This window comes from Andrena cerasifolii, chromosome 11, assembly GCF_050908995.1.
Source record: "Andrena cerasifolii isolate SP2316 chromosome 11, iyAndCera1_principal, whole genome shotgun sequence".
In the NCBI taxonomy this organism is placed as follows: domain Eukaryota; kingdom Metazoa; phylum Arthropoda; class Insecta; order Hymenoptera; family Andrenidae; genus Andrena; species Andrena cerasifolii.
The window spans coordinates 1,813,001-1,828,134 of NC_135128.1; the positions used below are offsets into that span (position 1 = coordinate 1,813,001).

Genomic DNA, 15,134 nt, shown 5'->3' on the forward strand with positions numbered 1-15,134 from the left:
ACTTTAAAATTTATTATAAAAACTACAACCAAAATATTAAACACTTCTTGTACAATTTGTATCAGAACTGAAAAAAACGCACATGTATTATCAGACGAATATTCAAGATGGCGATGACAAAGTCCAAGTTATTCCATTTGGCGAACATCCCGCTGTACAGAACATTTTTCGTGACCAACTTTTTTCTGTCTGGGATATAGAGAAAAGTCTCCTTACTCTTACTTCATGAATAGTACCTAGCTGTGGAATGAATTGCATTGGTCGAAACCTTAACCCAGCGATGCCCCGATGGGCGGTCCGAGGACGCGAGCATCCATAGGCTGTAGGCTCGAACCCTTAAGGTGAAGTTCCACGGCGGAGTCGTAGCGGGAAAGGGCCGTTTTACCCGTACCTGCAGCTAAATTGCGCGTACAAGGTGATACGGAAAGGAAGACAATTAGGGGGCAACACAATTATAAAAGCGAAAATAGAAGATGGGTGTAATTCATGTACTAATGGAAATACCCAGTTCTGTATTTCTCATTAGATCTTCATGAAAATGTGTTTTACGACGATACCAAATACGATATAAATCTGGATATTTTTTAAGGAAACTTTATCACATTTGATATTATTTTCATTAGGAAAACGCCACCAAACTTTTGCCGTTACTTGCATGAAGATTTTACAACGTATAATTAAACTGTTCAAATGTTATTTAAATAAATTAATTTTATTTCTTGTGATTTCATACGCTCTTTCAGAAATATTCCCCCGCCTCATTCAAACGGATTGGTACTGCGTTCTTTCATTAATTAAATAAAAAAAAAATGTATGTTTATTTAAATTGATTGTTGTTTAAAAATTATTCGTTTATTTATTTATACCGAGACTGCGGAAGTTTGTGCAAGTATGATATGCCGCGTTCCAGTGCAGAACATTCCCTTCGATACAAGCCAAACAGTTCAGTGAATAACCTTATTCCGTTTCTTTCTGTGTTTTTCTGGACAAATGTATGCAGAATGAATACAGTAAATATACCTAGGCACTTCCGTGGGGATTAGAAAATTCATATAATCTTGTTTCATCAATATACAATCTATCAGCACATTGTACTATTGTACCTACTGTAATATTATTAAACTTTTGAATATAATGTAACTATTACACTTTTAACATAGGTATGAAACTATTAAATTTTAAAGGCGAGGTTCAGCAACTTCTAACAATTACTCTAGTTAATTTGTAAACAAATTCCGTATATGCAAGAAACATGAAAAATACCCAGAATATGCAAAATTACAAATATATTTTTAAAATCCTCTTAATGATGAAATATAGATTGGTCAAAGTCCCACTTGTTTAATCCATTACTATAAAAACAAACATTTGTTAATTATATTGATCATTTTTTACCTAACAAGGCAAATTTAAAACATTTATTTTATAGGGTGACTGTACCTAATATCGCCAGGCAAAAGTTAAATCGCTGTTCATTGAATAATAATTGATAATTTTGCATGCAGTTCGTTTCAAAGTAAAAATAAATTATTCCTCTTCCATGTACTTAGCATAAGTTAGAATCGTTGAAACCTACAAACTTTTAATTAGGACTCAAAAAAACGTAAGTCGTGCAAAAATCGGATCCCGCTTGGTTCTATCCAAGCCGCTCGGTTTCTTTCGGGCCGCTTGAACAAAATCAAGCTACTGGGTACCTATTCAAGCCACGCGGGTCTTTCGGGTACCTGGCTCGACTCGTAAACTAGGTCTCGGATCGGTTCGGATTTCAAGCTACCCGAATATTCAAGTATCCGAACAGCTCTATCTTGTACCATTGAAATTGGTAAATTATGAAAATGGGGATGTATTATGGCAAAAAAAAATACACCATCTTCCACTCGATTTTGTCGACCAATATTTTTCCAATTTATAAAAGAAACTAGTGAAGTAATTTCTAATGTAATTCAAGAAATTCAAAAAGATATTGGTTTCCTGCAAATTACAAATTTAAATAATGCGATCGGAGTGCAACAATCTTTGCAACATCATCGATGAGGTGTTATATTTGTGAATCTAAGCCAACAGAAATGAATAGTCTTCAAATAGTGGTTTATAAGCCTATTAAAGAGGATATGTTAAACTTCGGCATGAGTTCATTTCATGCATGGATTCGACGTATGGAGTGCCTCCTGCACATTGCCTATCGATTAGACTTCAAAAAGTGGAGTGCTTCGACACGCCGAACAAAAGATTATTGAAAGAGGAAAAAGAAAAAATCCAAAAAGAATTCAGAAACATTCTTGGCCTCATTATACAGGGTCATCCGTTAAAACTGCAACCTACGCGCGCACGAACAGACGAAAATGGCAACACCGCCTTACGGACGCATTCCACTACAACCATATACCGGCCCGGCGTTCGGAGGGTTGCCAGCGACCGCTGGACTGCAGTGATACCCGAGCTTCGAAAATTTTAGGATGGTCGCTTTAAAATTAACGTCGCAAAGAGCTATTTGAAATTTCCCAGCCTGGGTTGAAGAATTTGGGGCCTTTTTCGTATAACTTCTGAACTAAAAAAAATATCGGAATGCAATTTCGGAATAATTTAAAATATTTTACGTTTACTTAATTTTTCTTTTATCAATTTTTTAACCATAATTGTTGTGAAAAGCTTTTGCAAACTGTTTATTTGATACTGTATTTAATGCTGTTTTTAAAATTTGTGGTGTTGATAAACAATAGGCTAGTTGTTTCTGTATCATTACTTTCAGAAATTGAGAAATTAAATTTTTATTCAATTATGTGTTAGTTCTGCAAACCTCAAAATTTATTGTTCTGGTTTTCTATTTTATAATTTTATCCTTAATACAGTGCATGCATACATCGGACGTAACGGGTAACTAATGGGACGTGTATTTGATTGTGGCGGTGTTTGAAATTTTTTCTAAAATTTTCGTGTCTGAATGTTTTAACCTTTTAGCTACTCAACGCCACGCCTATACCAATTTCCGTTAACGTCATTGTTTGGAACGATGCGCCATTATTGTGAATTTTACACGCAGGTGGCGAAAAATCTCTCCGTACAGGGGTATAGCGCCGCGGTCAACTCTGTCGCAGCTAAAATTTTTGAAATTAAAATGGGTACGATACCAGTCGACATTGTTTTCAAATCTCATTACAGTGATCTGGGGTGCGAGTGGTAAACCGATTGTAAAAGCGGAGCGCGCGGCTCGCTTACCTGGGCCGGTACATTCCCAATAACTTTTTGCGACGTTAATTTGAAAGAGACCATCCCAAAATTCTCGAATCTCGGGCATTACTGCTGTCCAGCGGTCGCTGGATCGGTGCATGGTTGTAGTGGAATGCGTCCGTGAGGCGCTGTTGCCATTTTACAAGTTCGCGCGAGCGCGGGTTACAGGATAAAACGCTGACCTGTATATGTACTGCATTAGAACAGTAGTGGAGAATTTATGAATCAATATAATAATTAATCAAAGCTTAATTGATGTCTTTTAATAATGATAAACCGTATCTTCAATTTCTGTTTTATTTTCCGTTAGGGCCCCGGTTTTGTCCTGGTCTTCTCTAAATATAGTTCTGCTAGAGGTAGTAGGGGGGCACATTTAGCGGCCAGTACCTAGCAGGGTGTCGGGTAAGACCCCGCTGAGGGACTTCACACCTAAGTCACTATAGCTCGTAGAGGCACTATATCCATATTTCTTAAGGGGTTATACCTAGTCAGGCTGCCGAAAACAGGCGAATATTTGTGATTTTTTTGAAGAAGCGGCAGCGTGTATTTTTACAAAACTTTTTGCATTTAAAAGAGCAACATTTAAAGAGCATTTGGTAATTTTTTCGTAGAAAAATATTTACGTTTATAATAAAGTAACAACCGACATCCAAGAAGCATTTTTAGAAATTTGGTTTTGCGGTGAGCACCTGCCATTCGAAACCAGATTATCTAAAATCAAAAAACAAAAAAGATTTCGTTAGTATATTAACATATCCTCTTGTTGACGAAGAGAATTTTCCGACATATTAATTTAAAACAAAATGGCGGCTCTTTAAAGTTGAAATCTTGATTTCTTTCCCAATTTAAAATTTGATGTATTTTCGAATATTATATCATAAGTTGTTTATGTAATCTACAACTTTTGAAATACTTATACACGTCATTTGGGGCGAATCGGATCACTCTTTTTTTCATTTGAGTATTTGTATGATTATAAATATGATAATTGTTTATATACAGATGATTAGTACGTACATAAAAAAGAGAAATCAGGGATCATGGTGTCCAAAAAAAATAAAGGAATCTGTGATAAAAATTAAATTTAGAGAATTGACGAAAAAAATAAATGAATTAATGGTCTTAAGAAGATGGCATTGTATTTACTCTGGTGAAAAATTAATTCGTCCACTTTCAGAAGATTGTCTGAGAAGAGTGTTGCCACGAGAATTGTGCTGATAGAGGCGGGAAAAACACGGCAATATCCTTCCGATCTGTGTTCTAAGTAGTGTCACATGACTTCACTGTGATTAAATTATATTTGTTTAAGTTGATTCTAAAGATTTTGATATGAAAATTTCAGCTACTTCAGAGATTTCTGGGTTATCCGATTCGCCACAAGTTTCGGAAAAAGTAAAAGTCCCGAATTCAAAATCTCCATTCGTAAATAGTCGATTGAATATTGCAGCATAACCATGTTGATGGCGAGGGTAACGGGGAGCATGATGTAAGGATATAAGGTGTGCTCTTGCGCACTCTTTTCAAATTAGCCAATAACGTGCTCTTCCCAAGATCCTTCATATTGGATTGTCAATTAATAGGATAGAACGAATTTATGAACATTTCGATATGCGTCCGTACACTTGCATATGCATTCATATACATACATATTTTAATATGCCGGAAATTGGGAATGCGCAGTAAAAGACGAAAATGAGCCGCTCAGCGAGCACACCTTGTATCCTTACATCATGACGGGGAGGGCCAGGAGGCAGTGAAAGATGTTAGGTCTATTCTATACCTCGTCTATGCCTTCATGCATGATTTCGGCAATATCACTACACTCTCCCTCGATTACCCGTTTGTGCTTTGATATTGCAACCCAATTTTCATCACCATTTCGACATTACTTATTCAACGTCCCTTTTCTATTCGGAAACAATTCCTACAATAAGCCTAGCCCTATATTCCAGGAAACCCCCCATTCATACTTGACATTTTAAGCTTGTATCTTTTAATCCTATGTACTAGAACCTCATCGAATATTTTCGATTCCATCAGTCCCATCTGATTTCTATACCACAATCTTCTTCATTTCTTATCGGAATTAAATCATACTCGAATCAGATTCAACGACCTACATTTGTAGTTAAGTAAGACTTTGCCTTAATACGCCAAAGTGTTCTGGGATGGAATAACTAATCAGATGTAGCTCGCTCGTAATATTTTAACATGTAGGTGCTTTAGTGAGCTATCGTCTTTCTCAATCCGGAATTTGAACCAGGGGTATATCACTGGCATATCAAGATAAGATCAAAATATTAAAGTTACTATGAAGCCACTTCATGAGAGTCGTGCTTAGAAATTAAACATTCAGATATGATAAAACATTCCGTCATTCGACGATAAGGTCCCCACATAATATAAAAGTCGTTTTGTACACTTTAAATTGGCCAGTGTGAATTAAATTACAAAGGAAAGTATACATCGTTTTATAAATTCGGTGATACCTTATTTGAGCATGAGAGGTATGTATTTTGAAAAGTCCGTTTTCCGGGCAGAAAGTATTTATTATTAGGTATAAATAGAGGACTATGATGTATGTTATTCGCACTGATGGCTCGTGTGACGGAGAACATAGAAACTGCTATATGTATTAGGGTTCTTGATACCCGGCGTCCCGGGTACACGATTAACCGGGTGATACCCGGTGACCTGGTCTGCGGGTAATAGGGTTACGGGTACTCGATACTCATTTGATACTAATGGGTAATCGATGTATATTTAACCGGTTATTGCAGTGGATCGTAATAAACATTGCACTTGTCTAATATGTATATTATACAAAAAAACTTGTAGTGTGTAATTAAAAACCCGAAACTAATAGTACTGTTTTTCATTAAGTCCATTAAAAACATCCACACATTTTTAGCTCAAACAACGAGGTAAACAATATTTTTTTTTAATTGTGTTGTTCCCTAGTAATTATATTTTTTGTCATGCCATTATGAAATCAGCAAGTAATATTGCTATTCACAACGTAGTGTATTATCCTAACATCGAACACCCAAAAATAATTTATTTCACGGTACAAAACAAAGTTTAATGTAACTCTATAGTAATGAATTGTAATAAACTCCTATATAATTTATCTAGTTTAGTTATTTATGGGTAGAGAAACATTAAATTCTAATTAAACTGTAGTATTACAGAAGTGCGATTGCATTTATTTTGTCTCATGCGTTGTTTTGTTCAGAAAACAGACCCGTTCGCCGCAGGTAGCTTACGTAGCCACATCTTGTAAGGTGTGGTGTATGGATAGAGAAGAATAGATTTGGAAGTAGTGGTATCACATGTCCGTGTCCTCTTGAACGTTTGTGTAGAAAGTTTATATAAGTTTCTTCTGTAGCGAAAGTTTCTATTCCGGTGCATGTGTATATCCTAAAGAAAATCTTTCTTTTTACGTTACACTGTTGGAGGCCAGGAAGTGAAATTTTGCTGGCGCACACTCATTCAGCCCACTACCCTTAACACTGTGACATCAGTTAACAGATTTACAAAGGATAAGGGTATGGTCTTAAACGTTGGCTAGCTGACTTCGCCTCCTCTTGCCTAACACATGTGGCTAAAACGTGACAAACTGCAGAAAATGAAGTGACCATTGTAGCGAAATTTCTAAGATAATATTATGTAAATATAAAATAGCGTGGCTAGTCTTAAGTAGCGAGAAGCGGCGAAGAAGGATGAGGTAGGCTAAGTTGAGCCGGAGGACCCGGTAACCCTAAGGGGATCAGTAAATATATACATACATGGTAGAATAAAACAGTTTAACAAAATATATTTCCCCTAGTTATTTAAGCGAAAATAGTGGAGCCCTGTTTATATTAAATTTTTATTACACATTACTCTACGAAATACAATATTTTTAATTTATATTTTTTCTTTCATGTTGAAATATTTTACAGATTACAAATAAATATAAGACGGATGCAATGTTTGTTACGATCCACTGCATTAACCAGTATTTCTCGCAAACCCGGGTAACCGGAATAGTAAGAGCCCTAATATGAATTACTAGTTTTACTATTCGCCCTCGCCTAAAACTTAGATTAAGATTTTATAAAAAAAAAATTTTGTGAAATTAGTCACATTCATCTGGATTAGGTAGGCATAGGTTTTCAGGCAACAGACAAACACAAACATTTTCTACTTTATACATTAAGATATCGAATGATAAGCTGTATTACTTGATTTCAGATTTTTATTTACCAGCCATTGCCATGATGGCAATGGTGGCCAGCGTCCTTGCCACTGAAATTCCAGCAGCATGTCCATCAAAGGATCTCATAAACAGCACGATTCATATGACTGTACTTTTGCCGCACGAGTGCAACTGTGCGAAGTATTATAAATGCAGCGACGGAGAATTGGTTCTGAAACAATGTGACTCCGATGAGAAGTTCGATGATAATCAAAGAAAATGTGTCCCTGAAGAAAAAGCGGTGTGTAGTACTGTACCACTGCTTTCAACTGCAACTACACCGCCAGCAATAAACTGTCCGCCAGGCAATGATATCACTCACATTCCACACGAGACGGACTGCGAACTTTATTACACATGTGAGAATGGCAGGAAACAGCTAAAGGAATGTAAGAATGGTCTTCATTTTGACGAAATAAAGGGTGTGTGTACTTTGTCGGAGGACGTCAATTGTGGTTCAAGAGCATCCCGGACGATTGCGCCTCTTTTGCCTGATACAGGCAACACCTATGATATTAGCATGGCTGACTGCCCACCAGATGGTTCTCATGAAAATCGAACGTTACCACACCATTGCTTGTGTGATAGATATTACATTTGTGTAAATGGAGAACTTATTCTTCAAATGTGCAAAAACGGTACCCAATACGATTACATCAGAGAGGTTTGTGACGATCCGAAACACTTTAATTGCATAAGACCTATTCCTACTCCAACAACAACACCTGCTCCAACAACAACGACACCTACTCCAACAACAACGACACCTGCTCCAACAACAACGACACCTGCTCCAACAACAACGACACCTGCTCCAACGACAACGACACCTGCTCCAACGACAACGACACCTGCTCCAACGACAACGACACCTGCTCCAACAACAACGACACCTGCTCCAACAACAACGACACCTGCTCCAACAACAACGACACCTGCTCCAACAACAACGACACCTGCTCCAACAACAACGACACCTGCTCCAACAACAACCACAACAACTACGCCCGAACCTGAGAAGTGTAATGGTATTTGTATGATTCGTGATCCTGATCCAAAAGACTGTGCTTGGTATTATGAGTGCACGAACGGCCACAAAGAGCATATGAAATGTCACGAAGGGCTTCAATTCAATCCGAGTACGCGCATGTGCGACTTGCCACAGTATGTGAAGTGTAAAGTATGTACTGACACTAATGATGCTGAAACTTACTGTAGTTGCCCTGATACAACGGGCGATAGGTTGCCTCACGAGTGTCAATGCAATAAATACTACATATGCGAGAATGGAAACGCAAACGTTAAGTCGTGTCCACGTGGATATGCCTATGATCGCGTGAAGCACCATTGCGAATTAGCCGACACAGTCGTTTGCGATAAAAGTCCAAACAATGAACCTCAGAACGCATTGGGATGCATTGGTACTTGCCCGGTACACAATTCAGAACGCAGAACACCAGTGACGTATTTGCCCCACATAGAGTGCACGAATTTTTGTTATTGTGACAAGGGCACTCCGGTCGCTTACGAATGCTCGAAAGGCTTTCATTTCAGCCGCAGAGACCAAAACTGCACGGACCCAGCGATAGCTCAGTGTGCTTCCTCTTTTACGTATGGTGACGAAGACCAAGAATCGACAAATGCGAAAGAAACGTCCTTTTGGTCACATATTCATTCCACTTATCGGTAAATGGTTTCGATAGAGCAGAACACTCGCTAAATCGTGGAATAAACGCGGTCTAGTTATTTCGTCCAGTTACTGCAATGAATAGGTATGTGCGAATAACTTTCAGACATTATAATATAATACTGTATAATTCCTTGAAATGTTTGCATACATGTATGTTGCAGAATATTTAATGTACATATGTATTTTATCTACTAATTCAATTGTACTTGATTATATAGCCTATTATCATATTCCTTTCGAATGTATTTATTCATTATTAAAGTGTTCAGCTTTTGCGGAAGTTTCACTTTGTTCACTCCCCTTTTTGTACTGATACGTACTATTTATACTTCATTTACCACGTGAATCACGAAACAAAACTAAGTTACTAATATAACATTTCAGACAATGGTATATGTACTATGTAGTGCTATCATGTATTTCATATTTTAATGCTGCTTCACGCAAAACGAAGGGAACCGTACACAGAGCACGGAACATCGCGATACAAGAGACTGACATCGATGGGAATTAAACTCAAACTTGAGTTACCTGCGTTGGTCTGGGTTAGGTCCGGGTTAGGCTACCTAAAATGTCCTAAAATATATCATCTCGTAATGTACGTGAATGAGTCAACATTAGGGCGGAGCGGAAAATTTAAATTTGTGTTTTCAGTTGGCCTGGGTGCGGGATAGTTGTGTTTTGATTAACCAAACACAACTGTAAAAAAAATTTGGAAAATATTCATGTCCGCAAGTTCCTTTTTCTCCTAAAAATGATCATATAATCATATAATTTCTAGGAGAAACAGGAACCTGCAGACATGAATATTTTCAAAAATTTTTTTACAGTTGTGTTTGGTTAATCAAATGACAACTATCCCGCACCCAGGCCAACTGAAAATTCAAATTTAAATCTTCGCCTATACAGTATCGCTCCGCCCTAGCCAACATGTTTTTCGACTACTTTTCTGCACCCACTCTAAGAATATCAGCCCTTAGAGAATCAGATAAATAGATAATATAATAATTGCAATTTTGTGTTTCCATACGTGAGCGCACACATATAGATTAATGAAGTAGAAGTTATTGTTATAATCGATTCGTGATAATAGGCATTCACTAACTGCGTGTCAGGTGTACATAACTTTGGCTTCACAAACATGTATCACGTCGTAATTTAGTAGAAAATTGATAAAGGTAATGATATCGACACTTAAGAATGCCCTCGACTCGATAAGTCGGGCAAATCCATTCCGAAAAAAAAAAACAGATTAGGGGACCAAAGTTTTTGCGTGTGGTTGTATCGCTCGACAAGAACTTATTCACTTCTTTCACTAATCATAAAATTCTAAAAACCTGTCAAGTACTTATCATTTATAATGTCGTGGTTCTGTTGCCACTGCTGTAAGCTTAAAAATAACAATAAAATAAAAAAAACTGACAAAAAAATAAAAACCTACGTCAAAAAAATAAAAATGCACTAAATTGTAACAAATAATTTTTTTCCTTATTTAATCTCAGCTTTTCTAAGTCAGCGCTAGATTTAATTTAAAAATCAAATTATAACATCGTACGCAAATTTTAAAAAGAACTGTACAAACATTAGCAAACGAACTACATTTACAATTTACTGTCTATGATTATATTTTATGTTATCGGTAAGAGCCTAACGCGATAATGAAAAATACTGGGAATATTATCTTTCATCGATTGAATCCTTATCTAGAGACGCGGTAGTGTCTCGACGCCAAGTACATGTTCGACACCCTGTATATGGCGACTGCCGCTACCGTTATCATTTACTCGTCGCCGGGCTATTCCAACCTAACCTGAAACTTATTTCATTAATATCTCATCACGCCTGCGATATTTCCAAAATTTAATGATATTTTTCTTATGTAAACCACATATAAGCTTTCGAATAAGACCAAATTCAATAAAATCGGTGCACGCATGACAGAGATATCGTATTATCATGTCATGGATCTGTCAGAAACGGTCAGATTTTTCTTATGATTCTGATTCTTCTTCTCGAGTCTAAATTTTCGTCAACATAATACGTATACGCGTTACACGCGCACCTTCAGCAAAAAAAAAACCAACACATGTTTCGTTCGTCGACTCTCGGTACGCGTTACACGCACACCTTCGGTCAACAGAAACTAACACATGTTTCGTTCGTCAATTGCTGTCTCCACTATGCAATCTACTCCAAATGACAGCTTAGTTTTTACAAATATATATCGTTGTACCATTGAATTGCAACCAAAAAGCAGTCTCAAATACATGGTAAGTTGCCGAAATTAGAATTGCGACATGTTTAAATTTCATCAAACTGTTTTTTATTCGTAACTAAACTGAGGATTTTATGTATATATAGATAACCGAATCGTAAAATGATGCTGTGACTGGATTTATCCTTAATTCTGCCCCGTGATAATTAGTAAATCATAATATTAAAAATGATCTGAAGTCATTCCCTATGCAAATTATCTTTGTAAAAAGAAGTGAATCCACTTTTCGTTGGACTTGGAATGAATGAAAAGTTTGTCACAAAATATGTAAGGTTCCTTCGGTAGATAATTGCATATTTACTTTATCTTTTTCTTCATTTTTTTGCAGTCTAGGGTTAACTACGCCCCTGGTTTTGCCAAAATTTAGCTTGGTGGGATTTATTTCGAAGACAGATCCTAATTTCACTGGACTAATACATAGAACCGGGTACCCGGTTTTGCCCCATAATCAAATGCCTGGTTTTGTCCCAAATGAGGTGATTCCCTAAACATTAAATATTTACACTTCAACATGCGATAAAGATCCGGGTATACCGTCAAAATACTGTGTAAAGTCTACAGAATACAATGCAGTACTTACGGTAATAGATTCTTTAAATCCAAGTGGTGTAAAAAAGGCAATTCACCAACGCAACACTGGAACTTTTCAACTCGAAATTTTTAAACTTCTCTGAATGAAAAAACTACGACGGTCTTTGCTCTGCGATTGATCTCATACGGTCGTGAGGTCCACCCGAATGTAGCACCATAGGTTGGGTGTACATCGCAGCTCTTATCTTAGAAAAACAATGGCACCCGGTCTGACCCACGTACCCGGTTTTGCCCCATATTCCCCTAGCACAGTTGTTATATTTCAGACTCTATACGTATTATAGATTAACTATAACTATAAGTGTGCCTTATAACTATTAATTTCTTGTTAATTACATTACATTACATTATAGAGTCTGAAATATAACAACTGTGCTATCTCTCCTGTCGAGCGTCGCACTCGAAAACAATTCACAAAATATAGCTTTGCAAATTTTTGCAGATCAATCATGTGATTAAAAAAAACTAGACAGTCTCTACTTTCCGTACATTCAACCCTTGTTGCGTGGAACAATATGGAGCATATAGTAAAACACTGTTTTAATAGCCATTTTATGTTAGGTGAGTCAACTGTGGCTCGAAATTTTTTTACAATTCCACAGAAAACTCAGAAATCACAGGCATAATCATAATGTTATAACTGATAATTATAGTTAATGTACAATTGTTTTGTTCTTTTTCCTTTATTAAATTAGTCATATTTTTATTTTATTGATATTTTTAGTGAAATAATTAACTTGTTATACAAATCACGTTTGTTTCTAACAATTTGAACCCCATATAAACCCAATACCGCGAAAAAATTATTTTGTCCAGCTAGCATGTAGTATACAGGGTCATCATTTAATGTTGCAACCCGCGCTCGCGCGAACAGGTGAAGTGGCAACAGCGCGTCACGGACGCATTCCACTACAACCATGTACCGTCCGGGCGTTCAGAGAGCTGCCAGCGACCGCTGGACAGCAGTGATGCCCGAGCTTCGAGAATTTTGAGATGGTCTCTTTCATATTAACGTCGCAAAGAGCTATTCAGAATTTCCCGGCCCGGATTGAAAAATTGGGGGCGTTTTTCGTATAACTTTTAACTATAAAAGATATTGGAATGCAATTTGCGTCGAAAAATGAGAAACAATTATTTCCTCTTAACGATGTATAATTTAACATATTTTACATTTACTTAATTTCTTTTCTATAAATTTTTTAGTTTTTTAATCAATTGTTTATTTGATACTGTATTTAATGGTGTTTTTAAAATTCGTGGTGTTGATAAACAATACGCTAGTTGTTTCTGTATCATTACTTTCAGAAATTGAGAAATTAAATTTTTATTCAATTATATGTTAGTTCTGCAAACCTCAGAACCTATTTTTCTGTTGTTTTTTAAAAATAATTTTATCCTTAATGCAGTGCATACCTAGATCAGACGTAAGGGGTAGCTAATGGGACGTGTCTTTGATTGTAGCGGTGTCTGAATTTCTTTTCTAGAACTTTTGTGTCTGAATGTTTTAGCTACTCAACGCCACGCCTATACCGGCTTCCGTTAATGTCATTTTTTGGAACGGTGCGCCATTATTGTGGCTTTTACACGCAGGTGGCGAAAAATCTCTCCGTACAAGGGTATAGCGCCGCGGTCAATCCTGTCGTAGCTAAAATTTTTGGGACGGGTACGAAATCAGTCGACATTATTTTCAAACCTCATTACAGTAATCTGGGGTGCGAGTGGTAAACCGATCGTAAAAGCGGAGCGCGCGGCTCGATTACCTGGGCCGGGAAATTCTCGGGCATCACTGCTGTCCAGCGGTCGCTGGCAGCTGTGATGCCAGATCGGGGACGGGTTCCCTCGAGAATTTCCCCCACTTCGTGCATACTACGCCGGAGCAGCGTGTCCATGAGCTCGGCGCTTCGGAGTCCAACTCACGGACACGCAGCTCCGGCGTAGTGTGCGCGAGGTGGGGGAAATTCTCGAGGGAACCCGTCCCCGATCTGGCATCACAGGCTGGCAGCTCTCCGCTGGGCCGGTGCATGGTTGTAGTGGAATGCGCCGGTGAGGCGCTGTTGCCACTTTACAATATCGCGCGGGCGCGCGTTCCAGGATAAAACGCTGACCCTGTACTCGAACCACTGTGCGACGGTTCAAATGACCCTGTCTCAACATTCTGGCAGAATTTCTAACGGATACACCACGGTATGACCCAACCTTCATAATGAAACGAAATTTTGAGGGTTTGGGAGGGAGGGGAAGAGGACCCCTAGTATAAATTTTAACTCCCGGTATTTGTTAGTTTCTGAGATATTAATAAAAAACGTGCGGCGTAATATATTAAAATCTGCCTTATATGAACACTCCACACATCACGTGGTTCCCCCCTAAAAAATTTATAATTGGCATTCAAAGTATCGGTCTCGTAATCTGCAATCAAATCATAATACAACCCCTGGCAATAAGTTTGGAACCAAACACAAAAATACGAAATTAACGAGAAACACCAATATTTTTTTATGTTTAATATGCAACGGTATATATATGAAACGCGTGGTAATGTTAAATTGGTCTATTTTAAAGTAAAAGCACCAAAAATAATTAAGAATTTTGTTTATTATATAATACAAAATATGGAAGAAACAAAATGTGTCTGGGAAATAAGTATGGAACGGACCGATGTTCTGGGAAAAAGAGATTAACAATAATTTTTTTAGTATTTATATTACCTAGTACTTTCTGACATTTGTACATGCATATTAGTTAGTTACTTCATGGTTTTCATTTCATTATTCTCTTTTCAATACTCTTTTGAGAAAGGAAACAAGTAAGTCGACTGAATAAAACATGCCGCTACGCAAACATTTATCTAACGATTTAAAGTTAGCATAATTGCATTATTGAAAGAAGGTAATACTCAGCAAAAAGCAGCTGAAATTTTGAATTGTAGCCGAAGTGCAGTAAGTAAAATAAAAGGAAAATTTAACGAGACGGGCAGTGTGGTGAATCGCAAAAGAGGCGGACGTCCGCGCTCAACTTCAAGAAGAGATGACAGACGATTAAGACAGATCGTAAAGAAAATGAGAAGAGCCACATCTCACGAAATTAATGAAAAAATGGGGTATTCTTTC

General features: G+C 37.3%; 1 protein-coding gene and 1 long non-coding RNA gene across 3 annotated transcripts in view; one reads left to right on the forward strand and one right to left on the reverse strand.

Annotated features, from left to right (window-relative positions):
* The window catches only part of LOC143374596 (uncharacterized), a 362,323-nt gene that overhangs the window by 167,644 nt on the left and 179,545 nt on the right, over positions 1–15,134 (reverse strand). The window lies entirely within an intron of this gene.
* LOC143374479 (uncharacterized) lies at positions 5,453–9,538 on the forward strand. 2 transcript variants are annotated; one of them, XM_076822635.1, is made up of 2 exons: positions 5,453–5,735; positions 7,465–9,535. In XM_076822635.1, exons 1-2 carry the CDS (start codon positions 5,729–5,731, stop codon positions 9,156–9,158), a joined length of 1,701 nt encoding a protein of 566 aa, XP_076678750.1. In that variant the 5' UTR covers positions 5,453–5,728; the 3' UTR covers positions 9,159–9,535. The 2 variants fall into 2 exon arrangements, with proteins under 2 accessions (XP_076678750.1, XP_076678749.1); XM_076822634.1 differs by having other exon boundaries at positions 5,477–5,561; positions 7,465–9,538.

Excerpts from the sequence above, each read along its gene's own strand:
- LOC143374479 (XM_076822634.1), top strand. The coding sequence starts at position 5,540 with ATGAAGCCACTTCATGAGAGTC. Across the intron at positions 5,562-7,464 it reads GAAGCCACTTCATGAGAGTC|ATTTTTATTTACCAGCCATT; the intron begins GTGCTTAGAAAT and ends ACTTGATTTCAG.